The sequence below is a fragment of the Poecilia reticulata genome, linkage group LG16 (genome assembly GCF_000633615.1).
Source record: "Poecilia reticulata strain Guanapo linkage group LG16, Guppy_female_1.0+MT, whole genome shotgun sequence".
Taxonomy (NCBI): Eukaryota; Metazoa; Chordata; class Actinopteri; order Cyprinodontiformes; family Poeciliidae; genus Poecilia; species Poecilia reticulata.
Window position 1 is genome coordinate 30,521,482 of NC_024346.1, and position 13,850 is coordinate 30,535,331.

General features: G+C 38.4%; 1 protein-coding gene across 4 annotated transcripts in view; it reads left to right on the forward strand.

Annotated features, from left to right (window-relative positions):
* Positions 1-13,850, forward strand: part of LOC103478802 (glutamate receptor, ionotropic, kainate 2) — a 561,179-nt gene that overhangs the window by 474,799 nt on the left and 72,530 nt on the right. For all 4 annotated transcript variants that reach the window (XM_008432852.2, XM_017309432.1, XM_008432853.2 and 1 more), the window contains one exon: positions 4,371-4,596. In XM_008432852.2, coding sequence (XP_008431074.1) covers positions 4,371-4,596 — 226 coding nt within the window. The remainder of the gene's footprint in view (positions 1-4,370; positions 4,597-13,850) is intronic.

A 13,850-nucleotide genomic window follows, 5' to 3' on the forward strand; every position in this document is an offset into this window, starting at 1 on the left:
CCTCCAGACGCCGATACGTTTAGGGTAAAACTCGCTACATTTACCCCGTTATGTGCGCGAGGTGAAGGAGCGTAAGGCGCTGAAGTGTACAGGAAAACATAATCGGTGCGCCGATTCAAAACATCTACGATAGTAATATTAATAATAAAATAATTGTCAGTGCAAAGTAACCTACAAATTCTTTGGTGGGGGGCGGTGAGGGACCTGGATTAGGGCTAGGGAGGCGCTGGCCCGAAAAAGGTTGAGAAACACTGTGATAGATTAAGTAACGGGGTGAATTACTTATGTGGAAAATATCATAATATGAATATTATTATTGGTGGGGACTTCAATTCGACTCTTGACGATGCATTAGATAGATTTCCTCCAAAGGTTAATACAAATCCAAACACGGTTCTAAAAAACTTTATATCAACCTTTGGCCTAACTGATGTATGGAGACAAAAAAATAGCTCCAAAGTTGAATTTACATGGCAAAACAAAACGGGCTCCTTTAAGTCGAGAATTGATTTCTGGCTGGTGTCTGATTTAATAGCAGATGAAATTAAGTCAAATATTCTTCCAGCTCCTTTATCAGACCACAAGCTTATTTTAATTGAAAAACCTAAATTAAACCAGTACGGGAAAAATAAATTACAGCTTACTGGAAACTCAACTCTTCACTTTTACAAAATAAAACAGTAGAAGAAAACCTTAAACAAATAATTATAAAGTATTGGAATACAGCTTGCAGTCAGAAGGAATTTAGTAAAAATTGGGAACTCCTAAAATATGAACTTCGAAAGAGTAAAGTAGAATCAGAAATAATAAAAGAAATTATCTTACTGAACAAGGGCTGCACAGTGGCGCAGTTGGTAGAGCTGTTGCCTTGCAGCAAGAAGGTTCTGGGTTCAATTCCCGGCCCTGGTCATTCTGCATGGAGTCTCCATGTTCTCCCTGTGCATGCGTGGGTTCTCTCCGGGTACTCCGGTTTCCTCCCACAGTCCAAAAACATGACTGTGAGGTTAATGGGCCTCTCCAAATTGCCCTTAGGTGTGAGTGTGTGTGTGCATGGTTGTTTGTCCTGTCAGTCTCTGTGTTGCCCTGCGACAGACTGGCGACCTGTCCAGGGTGACCCCGCCTCTCGCCCGAAACATTAGCTGGAGAGGCACCAGCAACCCTCCTGACCCCGCTGAGGGACAAGGGTGYAAGAAAATGGATGGATGGATCTTACTGAACAATGCCCTGCCAGAAAATATGTCTGAAGAACAAAAAATTTGATTAAACCAATTACAACTGAACCTGAACAAGATTTACATTTCCAAAGCTAAAGGTGCGTACATCAGATCGAGACAGAAATGGTTAGAAGAAGGATTACTTTTTTAGATTAGAAAAAAAATCCAATTTCTAACAGTATTAAGAAACTTCAAATCAATAATAATATCTGTGAAGATTCTGTTCAAATCTCTTCTTACTGTGAAGCTTTTTTCCAAGAACTTTATCAGTCAAGATGTTCTGAAGAAAATGTCACACAATTTGTTAACTCTCTAAATAAAATGCAACAGATTAGTAAAAATAATGAAGAACAATGTGATTCCATGATTACACTTGAAGACATCCAAAAATCCATCAATAAATTAAAACTAAACACGTCACCAGGGACCGATGGCCTCAATGCAGAATTTTATAAAAAGTTTCCAGATCAGCTATCGCCATTTTTACATCAGGTTTATCTTGAAAGTTTGGATTCTGGATCACTTCCACCAACAATGACCCAAGGTCTCATTACATTGATCCCTAAACCACAAAAAGACAAGCTTCCTTTGGATAACTGGCGACCAATTACATTACTACAAAATGACTATAAAATTATTGCAGGTTGTATTGCTGCAAAAATTAAGAACACTCTTGTAGAAGTGGTCGATGAAACTCAGTCTGGATTCATACCAGGTAGACATATAACTAATAATATTAGACTTATATTGGATCTGCTAGATTACTCAGATTTAATAGAGGGGGATGGTCTCATATTATTTCTGGATTTTTTAAAAGCCTTTGATACAGTTGAACATACATCTCTGTTTAAAGCATTAGAAGTATTCGGATACAGACAAATCTTAATTAAAAGTTGTCAAATGTTGTATAGGAATTGTAATGCATCTGTAAAATTATCACATGGCTGCACTAAAAGACTTTATTTGAAAAGAGGTCTCAGACAAGTGTGTCCAGTCTCCCCATATTTATTTATTCTGGCCATGCAAATTCTTTCAGTTAAAATCAAGGAAAAAATTACAGGGATTAATGTTGTAAACAGAAATATCATAATTTCCCAGCTTGCTGATGATACTGCACTTTTTTTTAAAGGATAATAAAAAACTCAATTGAAATTATCAACACCTTCTCTAAAGCTTCTAGTTTGACTTTAAATCTAAACAAATGTGAATTACTTTCCATTAAATCTCCTTTAAAAGGCACATTCCTCAACATTCCTATAAAAGACGAAGTTAAATATCTTGGAATCAAAATAATCAAAATATAAGATCAGTAGAAAATTTTTGAACAAAGTTGTTGAACAAAGATTTAATTTATGGCTCCAGCGAGATCTCTCTCTTTTAGGACGTCCATTATTAGTCAAAGCTGAAGGCTTATCTAGACTCATTTATCCGGCTCCTGATGTTCCCAAACAAATCAGTACAAATATTAACAAAATGAACTTTAACTTTATATGGAAAAAGAAATGCCATCTTGTCAAGAAAAATATTCTAATGAATAAAGTTGAAAAAGGTGGAATTGAAGCCCTTGAGTTCACATCTTTAAACAATTCATTCAAAATTAAGTATTTAAAAACCTTCTAAAAAAACCCAAACTCTGTATGGAATGCTATTCCCATTTACAACTTTGAGAAAATTGGAGGATTACCCTTTCTTCTTAGATGCAATTATAGTATACCTAAAATACCCCTAGAATTATCTCTGTTTCATAAACAAATGCTGTTAAGCTGGTCACTTTTGTACAAACACAATTTTTCTCCTCATAAATATTATATCTGGAATAATGAAGACATTAAATATAAAAATAAGACATTATTTTATAGAAAATGGTTTGACAGAGGAATATTGCGTGTAAGCCAGTTATTAAATCCAAATGGTCATTTATTGTCCTATTCTGACTTTATGTTACTTTTTCAATTTCCTGTTAGTCCTAAAGAATATGCTGTGGTGTTTAACGCGATCCCTAGCGGGTCATTAAAGCTTTGATCATCTTTACCTTCAGATCAAATTCACTCAATGCCAAGTTTTGATCCAAACTCCATTTATATTGATTATGATTGTCCTTTTATAAGTAAGAAAACAACCAACAAAATGTTAAGAAATATTCTATTACGAGATGTTTTTTCACCAGCTTGTATATTTTATTGGTCCAACATTTTTGAAAATATAAATTGGAAATGGACTTGGTCGCTGCTAAAAAAAAAAACTTAATAAATTATAAAGTAAGAGAAATTTCTTATAAAATTATTCATAATGTTTATCCTGTTAAAACATTTTTGATAAAAAGATATAAATGGGATCTGGACCCTATGTGTACTTTCTGTAAAATTAATGAAGAAAAGCTTTTTCATCTTTTTTGGGATTGTAATTACGCCAAAATATAGAGATACGTCAATTTTCTTTCACCAAAAAAATCTCAATATTACTTTAACAAATAAGGATATTTTGTTTGGAATGGAGAAATGTAAACTTGCCAAAAAATAATTTTTATATGTTAACTTTTTTATTATTTATGGTAAATATCATATTCACACCTCCAAAAGCCTAATTTCCAGATCTTATTATCTTCTATTAATATCTATATTACAAGAAGAAAACATTCTGATCATTCGTAGAGTAGGATGAGTAAATATTCTTTAATTTTAATACATGAGGAGAATATTTTTAACAGCCACACCTTAAGTTCCCCATCTTCTTGGAATTTTACAATGTCCTACTTATTTTCACTCAAGATTTTCACACAAAGAAAACAGCTGAATACTTACTCATTAACTACATTGAAATATTATCTTACTGTTAGTTATTTTAATAAAGGGGAGGGACCTGTTGAATCTCTGGTATTTTGACACACACTCATCTCCTTCAGATTATATTCCTCTTTTAAGCAAACTTAAGCAGATAGAGAGAATGTAGAGTTATGGACTCTATAATAACACTCTTTCCAAGCAAATTCTATGTTTTTCTAAAGACAATCTGAATGTTCCTTAATGCAAAGGGTTCTGTAGGACTGATGTAGACTGATTAATTTCTAGGATTGAAATAGAATATGCAAACGTTTTTTTTCCTTTGGTCAATAAGACCATTAACATTCTTTCTCACACATCATGTGCCTCCTTACAGAAAACAAAGATCTCTACATACGATAAGATGTGGGAGTTTATGAGCAGTCGAAGGCACTCAGTAATGGTGAAGAATATTGAGGAAGGCATTCACCGTGTACTCACTTCTGACTACGCATTTCTCATGGAGTCCACAACCATCGAGTTTGTAACCCAGCGCAACTGCAACCTCACACAGATTGGAGGCCTTATTGACTCCAAAGCTTATGGGGTTGGAACACCAATGGGTATGTATATCAAAAGTATACTGCATGTCTTGGTGTGGTAAAATGTAAGCTGTTGTTTTTCTTGTTACTTGTTTAAGTAATTAATGAATGTACACCACATTACTATCAAAGCACTGTCATTCTTCTGGGAGATATTAGAAAAAGTTAAACAAACATGAGAGAATTTTCATCTTCTTGGAATTAACATACCCCAAAATTTTGTGAAGTTATTTGACCACAACTATTGTCCTCTAAATGTGAGAATTAAATCAGACATACAGAGGTGAAATGTGCCCCTTTTTCCTGTCGTTTGGTTCCAGAATTCTGTCCATCAAAATGAAAATCCTCTCGTGTTTATTATACTTTTTCCAATGTCTTCCAGTAGAAGTACCCCAGAAATAATTTTCAAATTGGGATGGATTAATATTTTGGTTTTATAGTTATTATTGCACCTAACAGAGTTAGGTGCAAAATTAAGAATGAGCCTTCTCTGCATTAAAGAATGTTACCTTGCAGTCCAGCTTAGACCACTAGCATGTCTGTGTTCACCAATCTACTCAGTAGGATGGAAAGTTATGGGAGGCACAAGTATGAAAGGCATTTCAATAACAACCACACCTTCAAATAAAAAAATACAGGCACAATTATCCGTCTCAGATTACCGTACTCAATGATAAATGTCCTACTAAAGTCATGGCAGGATACCACAAAACTATGCAAATTAGGTAACACTATTATAAAATGCTGTGCTTACGACTCAGATTTTGTACCCAACAAGAATTATGTATGGTTTAAAAGAATGGTCTCAAAATGCTTATTCATCTACTTCTCATTTACCCATAAGGGATACTGCACAGCTTTGAGTCTTTGAGAAATAAATATGGTCTGGAAAACAAAGGGTGCGTTCACACTGCAACCTGAAGTGACCCAATTCCGATTTTCTGACGTAATGCGACCTGTATCCAATCTTTTCATGGCAGTGTGAACAGCACAGGTCAGATTCTTTTTTTACGAATGTGACCCATATCCGTACGTATCCGATTCAAATGCGACCTAACGTCCAGGTCGCATTTATCCGAACTGAACGTCACTGATTCTCAACAAATCTCACTATTCTGTGTCCTGATATGCGCAAGAGGAAAGAAAAACAACTACCATGATGGACTATTATGAAGATTAAGTTGTTAATATGCTGCCCCAGCTGGACAACAACTTCAAATGTCTAAGCTAAGCTCCACCGTTGGCCTCCATGTTTACTTCCGCAAACACTGAGCACTACTTCTTCTTTTTATGGCGGTTGGCAGAACACTTAGAACGCTGGCGCTATTGCGCCCTCTAGTGCGCATGCGGGACACTTTCAGGTGGTTTGCCCATTCACACTGCAGAACACATACAGGTCGCATTTACTGGCAGTGTGAACGGCCCCGGCAAAAAAATCGGAATTGCCAAAAAATCGGAATTGGGTCACTTCAGGCTGCAGTGTGAACGCACTCAAAGACCTGCAAATTGGGGGTCTAGGGATGAATCTGCATGTTGGTGTTCCCACTAAATACTGAATATGCCCAATTTGGGTTGTCTTGGCCCTTTTATCGCACCCTGTGGGGTTTTCCCTGACTTGGAACGAGAATGGACCTTACCAAGCTCCGCCCAGAAACGCCCCTCGAAAGTCTCACGTGACTGCATGTCTCACAAACAAAGCTTCGCGGTGCTTAGTTTCTATGTGTAATTTCATTTCGACTGACTCTCTGCAGAGTATTTCTGAGTCGATTAGTGTAGCATTTCTGCTGGATTTTCAAAAAATATCAGCCACGACAATGGACAGGGGAAGATGACATGCCCGTAAAATGGGCATGTCATCTTTTTTGGACGACATCAAGGTATTTGAGCCCCGCGATGCCTCCAAGATTGTGCGCGTCACAGCTAAATGCTGCCATTTGATGAGGAAAACAGCAGATCCTCACACCCTCAGCATAAATATAGCTGTGGACAAGATCACTGATGCCTATTATTCTTGCAAGGCTGGGTAAGTCGGGCATTCATGGTTTTGAGGGTGATTTCTGTTGGCAAATGTTCGTATGTGCCTAGGCCTGATACACGGTACTCAGAGGCTAACACAATTAGCGTGGCTAACACGATTACAGTTTAGTAAAAAGCCTTTTCAGGTAAAATAAAATCTTTAATGTATGTCAGATACGGTACACATTGCATATTGATCTGTTCAGCTAACGTAAGACTAACAGACAGGCTTCAAGGTGGAGAAGTTGTATTGGTACTGCCATTATGCTGTACTTGCTAAAAGGTTTTCATAATGGATGTGTTTATTATTGACTTTATTTTTTTCATTCACTAAATACAAAGAAAGCAAAGCAATAATACTTACACCAGCAGACACTCCTTTGTTCTTATTGATCCTACGACGGTTGAGCTGCAAATGCAGTCGTGCACAAGCTTTGATCCAAGTAAGGCATTCAGTTTCAGATTATGGAAATCTGTGAATTTTAGTTCCACAAATACGATCAGGATAACCGACATCGCCTGTACAGATACCCCACTGACAGTGGAGAACCATTCTTTTTCGAGTCCTGACGCAAAAACTTTCTGCCGGTCTGGTAGTCCACAATGTACATTAGCATGTGTTTACTACTGTAGCTTGTGTTTGTGAGACGGTCATGCACGTGGTAGCTGCGCTGTGACGTAAAATGGGCATTAGCCAATGAAACGTGGCCCCTGTGGTAAGGTCCATACGACCTGTTGAATGTGACAGGTAGCCAATCAAAAAAGCGCGGTGACGTAAGAACAGAGGGGAATCCCAAACAGCTGACATATCGCGCAACTGAGAGTCCGGTGAATATTGGAGATGATATGTGGAAATGTTTATTATTAAATCTAAAGGTCATTATTAAGTTTATTCAGTTAAAAATGTTAACTATGAAAAAACATATTCACCTCCAAATCATAGTGCAGCAAATAGAGTGGCTGCTCCCGTCGTCTTTCATCCACCGGCTTTTCTTTTTGTTATGTCTGTTATATCTTAAAATGACTCCACAAACTATCACTATTGCTTCTACATCGTCACCCGTGTTTGGTTATTCTAAATTCCCGCTATGTTGGGGGTTTTACTGAATTATCCTCTGGAATCAGGATGTTCGTGACTGGAATCGGTTTGTGTTGCTCCTGCCTTGGACACRCGAACMGATCGAACCTGTTRTACTTTTATMAGCTCTGTGGTCACAGAGGTTTGGAGAATCGGCCGACAATTCATAAATCTCTCCGTCTAAACCAGACTTAAGACTCACAAGCTCTACTCAACTCCTCTCGACCACTGCCCAAACGCTCTGACTCTAGTCGCTATGGTAATGTTTGTATATCCCTTCAAAATAACAGAAGCACCACAAAAACGAATATTTTACTTTCGTGAAAATTTTAACTCACAATAATGACTGACGGGAGCCCTGAGCTTGTTTCTCTGCAATGAGACGGTCCCATCTAGGAGTGATAAGAGACAATAACACCCGAGGTGTGTTGCTTATATCCACAGTGTGCTTGGTCTATGTGGCAAAGCAGCTTGAAGCTTCATTGCCTCATTAGCAGCCGGTCGCCGCATGTTACGCAGAGCGGCTTGTAATATGGGACTCACCGGTCCGGGATAAATCCATTCTCCTGTCTCTTCTCTGGGCCTTTTCCCATTTGCAAAGAAACTTTCCAAAGACATCTGATCTGTTTCTTACTCATTTTGCTGCTTGTGGGCTCAATGTTGGTGCGCACGTAACCGAGACTTCCAATGATTCACTTCCTGCTAAAGAGCCCCCTGGTGGTTGAAGAAAATTCCACATATAAACGGCTTATAGTCCAGAAAATATGGTAAATGAAAAAAAAATCTGAATGGTCTCTGGTATTGTTCAGGGGGCTGGACCAAATGTGGAGGCGGGCCGGATCTGGCCCGCGGGCCGTAGTTTGGGGACCCCTGATCTAAGCGTTCCATGTCAGTAGTGGTTTTGAATTTGTAAAAGTAATTTTGTCAATGCTTGAAAGAAAATCATACACTGAAATAATAATAAAACATTACAATGGTATACAACTATTTAAACAAGGAAGCACAGATTGTATTTAGAAGAAGTGGGAAAAGTGAAAATACCTAAGGAAAATTGGAAAAAAGGGGTTAAGGTAGGGGTGGACAATTCCAGGCCTGGAGGGTCGGTCTCCTGCAACTTTTAGATGTGTCTCAACTTCAACACACCTGAGTCAAATAATGAGATCGTTAGCAGGACTCTGGAGAACCTGACTGCACTTAGGAGGTGACTCAGCTGTTGGATTCAAGCGTGTTGGACCAGGGAGACGTCTTAAGAGTTGCAGGACACCGACCCTAGAGGACCAGGATTGCCCACCTCTGGGTTAGGGGCTAGGGTTATTACACAAATACATTGGATGTCTACTGGGACAAACTCATGGTGAGAATTTGAATAGAAGAATGTGGTGAGATTTTTTGTGACACCAGCTCAAAAACAAGGAGAGGCTTGTTGGAGACTCTGTGATACTGCTAAAGCCAATCACTGCCATATTTTTTGAACACCATAAACATTAACATATTTGGCTCAAACTTTCCCTCAAAGTGGGAGATCATACACTCACTGGCCACTTTATTAGGTACACATTGCTAGTACCGGGTTGGACCCCCTTTTGCCTTCAACTGAATTTCTGCCATAATTCTTCGTGGCATAGATTCAACAAGGTACTGGAAACATTTTTCAGAGTCTGATCCATATTGACTTGATAGCATCAGGAAGTTCCTGCAGATTTGTCGGCTGTACATCGGTGATGCACATCTCTTGTTCCACCACATCCCAAAGGTTCTCTATTAGGTTGAGATCAGGGGCCTCATGCATAAAGCATGTGTGCGCACAAAAATGTGCAGTGCCATATTTTACGCACAAGTTGGCATGTATAAAAATTTGCTTTGTGTCAAAATTTGCGTAAATATACATACACTTTTTTGCTGGTGTGAAAATGTGTGGCAGCCATGCAAACTTTTTCTATGGACAATATCAAACTACAAAGCGTCAAAATTCACCTAAATACACTGAAGTCTGACTACGTTCAGTGTTACTTAGACCAAGCATCAAACCTGATGTTTTTTTCATGATTTTAATATTTTAGTGTTTAAATGTAAACGGTGAAACTGAACCACATTTATCCTCAGACAATAACCTAACACAGAGACAAAATAAAGAAGATAAAAATAAAAATGTGAAAAACTGAGGAAAAGACATAGTACTTTTCCTCAATTTTTGTCCCATACAGATGTAACGCATTGGTCCGTGAGCCGAAGCGCATGAAATGCTAAGGGGTAATTTCATTCTCACTAAAAGAAAAGAAAACAGGACTGGATCAGCAGATTAACTCCAAACAGGTTTGATTTTTAAGGTGATCAAGGTGTGTAGACAATCACAAGTATATAAGTAGCTGCGCAAAGGTGAGCCACATAAATATGGAGTGTTTTGGCTCTGATGGAGAACATCGCCAATGGAAGGATTCAGAGGGAGCTTTTAATCAGAGATCATATTGATCTGCTGAAAAATGATTATGGTGTATTAGCATCTAGATTGCCTGGACTGATCATCATGGAGCTCCGAGCAGAACTTAAAGAAGGAGCTGTGTGGTACCGGTGCAACTGCAGTAATCCTTCAGTCAAGCCGCCTGCTTTGTGAATGCACCTTATGGACGGACATAAAGCATCTTTATTCTGTAAATGTACAACTTATGCACATGATTCTACTATTTTGACCAGTGTTTCTCAACCTTTTTTGGGCCAGCGCCCCCCTAGCCTTCATCCGGGTTCCTCACTGCCCCCCACCAAAGAATTTGCAGGCGACTTTGCACTGACCATTATTTTATCATTAATATTACTATCACTATTGTAGATGTTTTGATTTTTATGCTTGTTTCTGTATTTATCATCAAAAATAATTTCCCAGAGAACAAAAAAGCAATGGGAATAGAAATTATTTTCACAGGTGTCTACGAAGACAGAAACATGGATTATATCTTTATATAGATCTGTCTATTGATTTATAGATTAATAGTTTTACTGGACAGAAATTACAAAGAACAAATCTGGTTCTTAATCAAATCCTAATGAGTCAAATTGAAAGTGTCATGGAGTCATCAGCCTCATGACATTAACACTGACATGAAAAATATTGAAGAAATAAATTTCAAATCAAATTAAAAACATAAAGTGATAAGTTATTTACTGTTATGGTCTGTAAGATATATTTATTCTCAGTATTAGATGTGGTCTAAACAAACCCATGACACTTCAACAATATTATTTTACCTTTTATCTGGAAATAGTGTCTGTTTATTCTTGCCATACAATCTCTATATTAATTATTGCTCAAAAGGTCTTGCCATACCACGTTATTCCTCTGTATTTACTTTAGTTTCTTAGTTTATTCTTGCATTTTGTTCTTCATTCATTTCCATTTAGTTTCACTTAATTAGTATTATCCTCTCTTGGTTTATTGCTATGTCCACTTTAGTTTATTTCCTGTTGGTAGATATATTTTATCGTTTATTGACCATCAGTAATCTTCACTCATCACCTCCTGTGCTGCCTAATCATCATGTTTCACATCATGTGTTGATTTTTTCACTGTTCAGCGTCGGATTCTCTGTTTTTATGCCATAATTCACATGTAGTACGTTGCTCCGTTTTATGTCCCGCTTCTCCTGTTTCAGAGTTTTGCGCAATGTGCGCGTCGTTTTTTTTTTTTTATAACCCCGTATGGTGAGCAGCGGTCGGGAAGCGTATTGATGGGGAAAAGGCAGACTGACATAAACCTTTTAAAACAACGGAAACAATTTCTGCATTCTGATTATTGACAAAAGTGCTGTGTTGTTCTATCACCCCGTTTCATACCGGACCACTTACAGCACCGTGTTGACGCTATAAAATGAACGCTCTCTATCGTGGTATCACCCATGGAGGTATTTCTTTATTTCTTTATTGACATGGGTTTCATTTTTCAGAGGGATACACAGTGAGGGTATCGTGATTTTAGCTACCAGTAGCAGGAGAACGGAGCTGCACCAAGAAGCTAACAGAAGCTACAAACACTGAATAGACGAAGAGCTGCCATCGATACAGTTGCAGCTAAACATGGTTTAATGTTACACAATACAGTTTTACCAATTTGCTCAAAGTCTAAACTGGTCAAAGGTAAACTTTACACCTTAAATGCACAACAATACCAAACACCCCCCAAAGGCATCCCAGCGCCCCCTTTTGTAAAAATGTCCGCCAGCGCCCCCTGCCATCCTCTGAACGCCCCCTGGGGGGCGGTACCGCCCATATTGAGAACCGCTAGTTTAGTCAGATATTTGAAAAAATATATTTTGTGTATATTTTATTCAAATGTTTTGCTTTATCCGAAGGACCTGTTTTGTCCCTATTCTCAAGAATCACTGATTTAGTTAACTGACTCTGATTGGACAGTCTAACAGTCTTCAGCTGGACAAAATGAATCAAAGATGCAGTGAGAGAATTAGTTTCTATCATTTAATTCATCTGGATTTGACATAAAACTCAAAAGTTTAAACGGTAATCCAGGAGCAAAGTCGGGAGATTATCAGCCTCTTTAGGCTCTCAATATGCGAATGATTGAACTTATGTATTTTCTTTTGGACACTGTCGCAGCCACAAATGCAGTGTTTTGGACTATGGGGAAAAAAGCTTTTCTATCTTGGCTCCCGGAGTTAGCCGTGGCTGTAAGCTGTTTACTACTAGCTGCTAAAGTCGTGGTTCCGCCTCACCCCGTAGTGATCGACTCCCTGCGGCTACGCAGTGCCGCTATTCCCCTGCTTGCATCTCTGAGTAGCTGCCTCTCAGACTACCAGGATCTCATCGTTCTCTTAGTCTCTGATACTCTTTGTCTGTTGCTAATAAGAATGATCGATCAGCCATTGTTACCATGGAAATCCTCACTGCGCCGCGGATTCCGGCTGCAGGTTTTTCCTCTTAGTCTTCCTGCTCAAAACACAGCGCCGCTGCCTGCAGCGCGCCCGCTTCTGATGTTATCAACCCATGTTCATTCTTCAGGTATTCCTTTATATACAGAACAGAAACCGCTAAGCTAAAAACTAATTACGAAGTGAATGCTACCAGTCAAAATTTGCATTAATTTCGCGATCTCACTGCTTTTGCAGCTCCTCCGTTCGCGCCGCTTCTCCGTTCCGCTTCTCTTTCACGGTTAATTGCGCAACTTTACTTCGTTTCTCAGCAACAAAATACAGCCCATAGTTATTTATTTATTGAAGATTTCACATTTCCAAAAACAGGAATTTAATGTTTCGTTTCGTTTTGTACGTTTGGAAGCTCATTCCCTCTCACATAATTGGAAAACCGGGGAATGGCGGCGCTTTTGACTTTTCTGACATTCGGAAAAATACGGTTTGGGTGATTCTTTTTTGCGGCAACATTCCATGTCCCCATGTTTTGCTTACAATTATTTTTTGTAAAATGTGCCAAATATTTACAACAAAGTATTTTAATTATACATTTAGATGTTTGCCATTATTCAAATATACAGTGGGGAGAACAAGTATTTGATACACTGTTGATTTTTCAGGTTTTCCCACTTGCAAAGCAAGTAGAAGACTGTAATTTTTATCATAGGTACTCTTAAACTGTGAGTGATGGAATCTAAAACAAAATTCAGAAAAATACAATGTATGATTTTTATATAATTAATTTCCATTTTATTGTGTGAAATAAGTATTTGATCATCTATCAACCAGTAAGAATTTTGGCTCTTAGTTCTTCTTTAAGAAGCCCTCCTGTTCTCCACTCATTACCTGTATTAACTGCACCTGTTTGAACTCGTTACCTGTATAAAAGACACCTGTCCACACACTCAATCAATCAGACTCCAGCATCTCCACAACGCCCAAGACCAGAGAGCTGTAAGGACATCAATTTTATAATTGTAGACCTGCACAAGGCTGGGATGGGCTACAGGACAATAGTCAAGCAGCTTGGTGAGAAGGCAACAACAGTTGGTGCAATTATTAGAAAATAGAAGAAATACAAAATAACGGAAAATCTCCCTCGGTCTGGGGCGCCATGCAAGATCTCACCTCGTGGAGCATCATTGATTTTGAGGAAGGTGAGGAATGAGCCCAGAACTACACGGCAGGACCTGGTCAATGACCTGAATAGAGCTGGGACCACAGTCTCAAAGAAAACAATCAGTAACGCTCTACGCCGTCAAGGATTA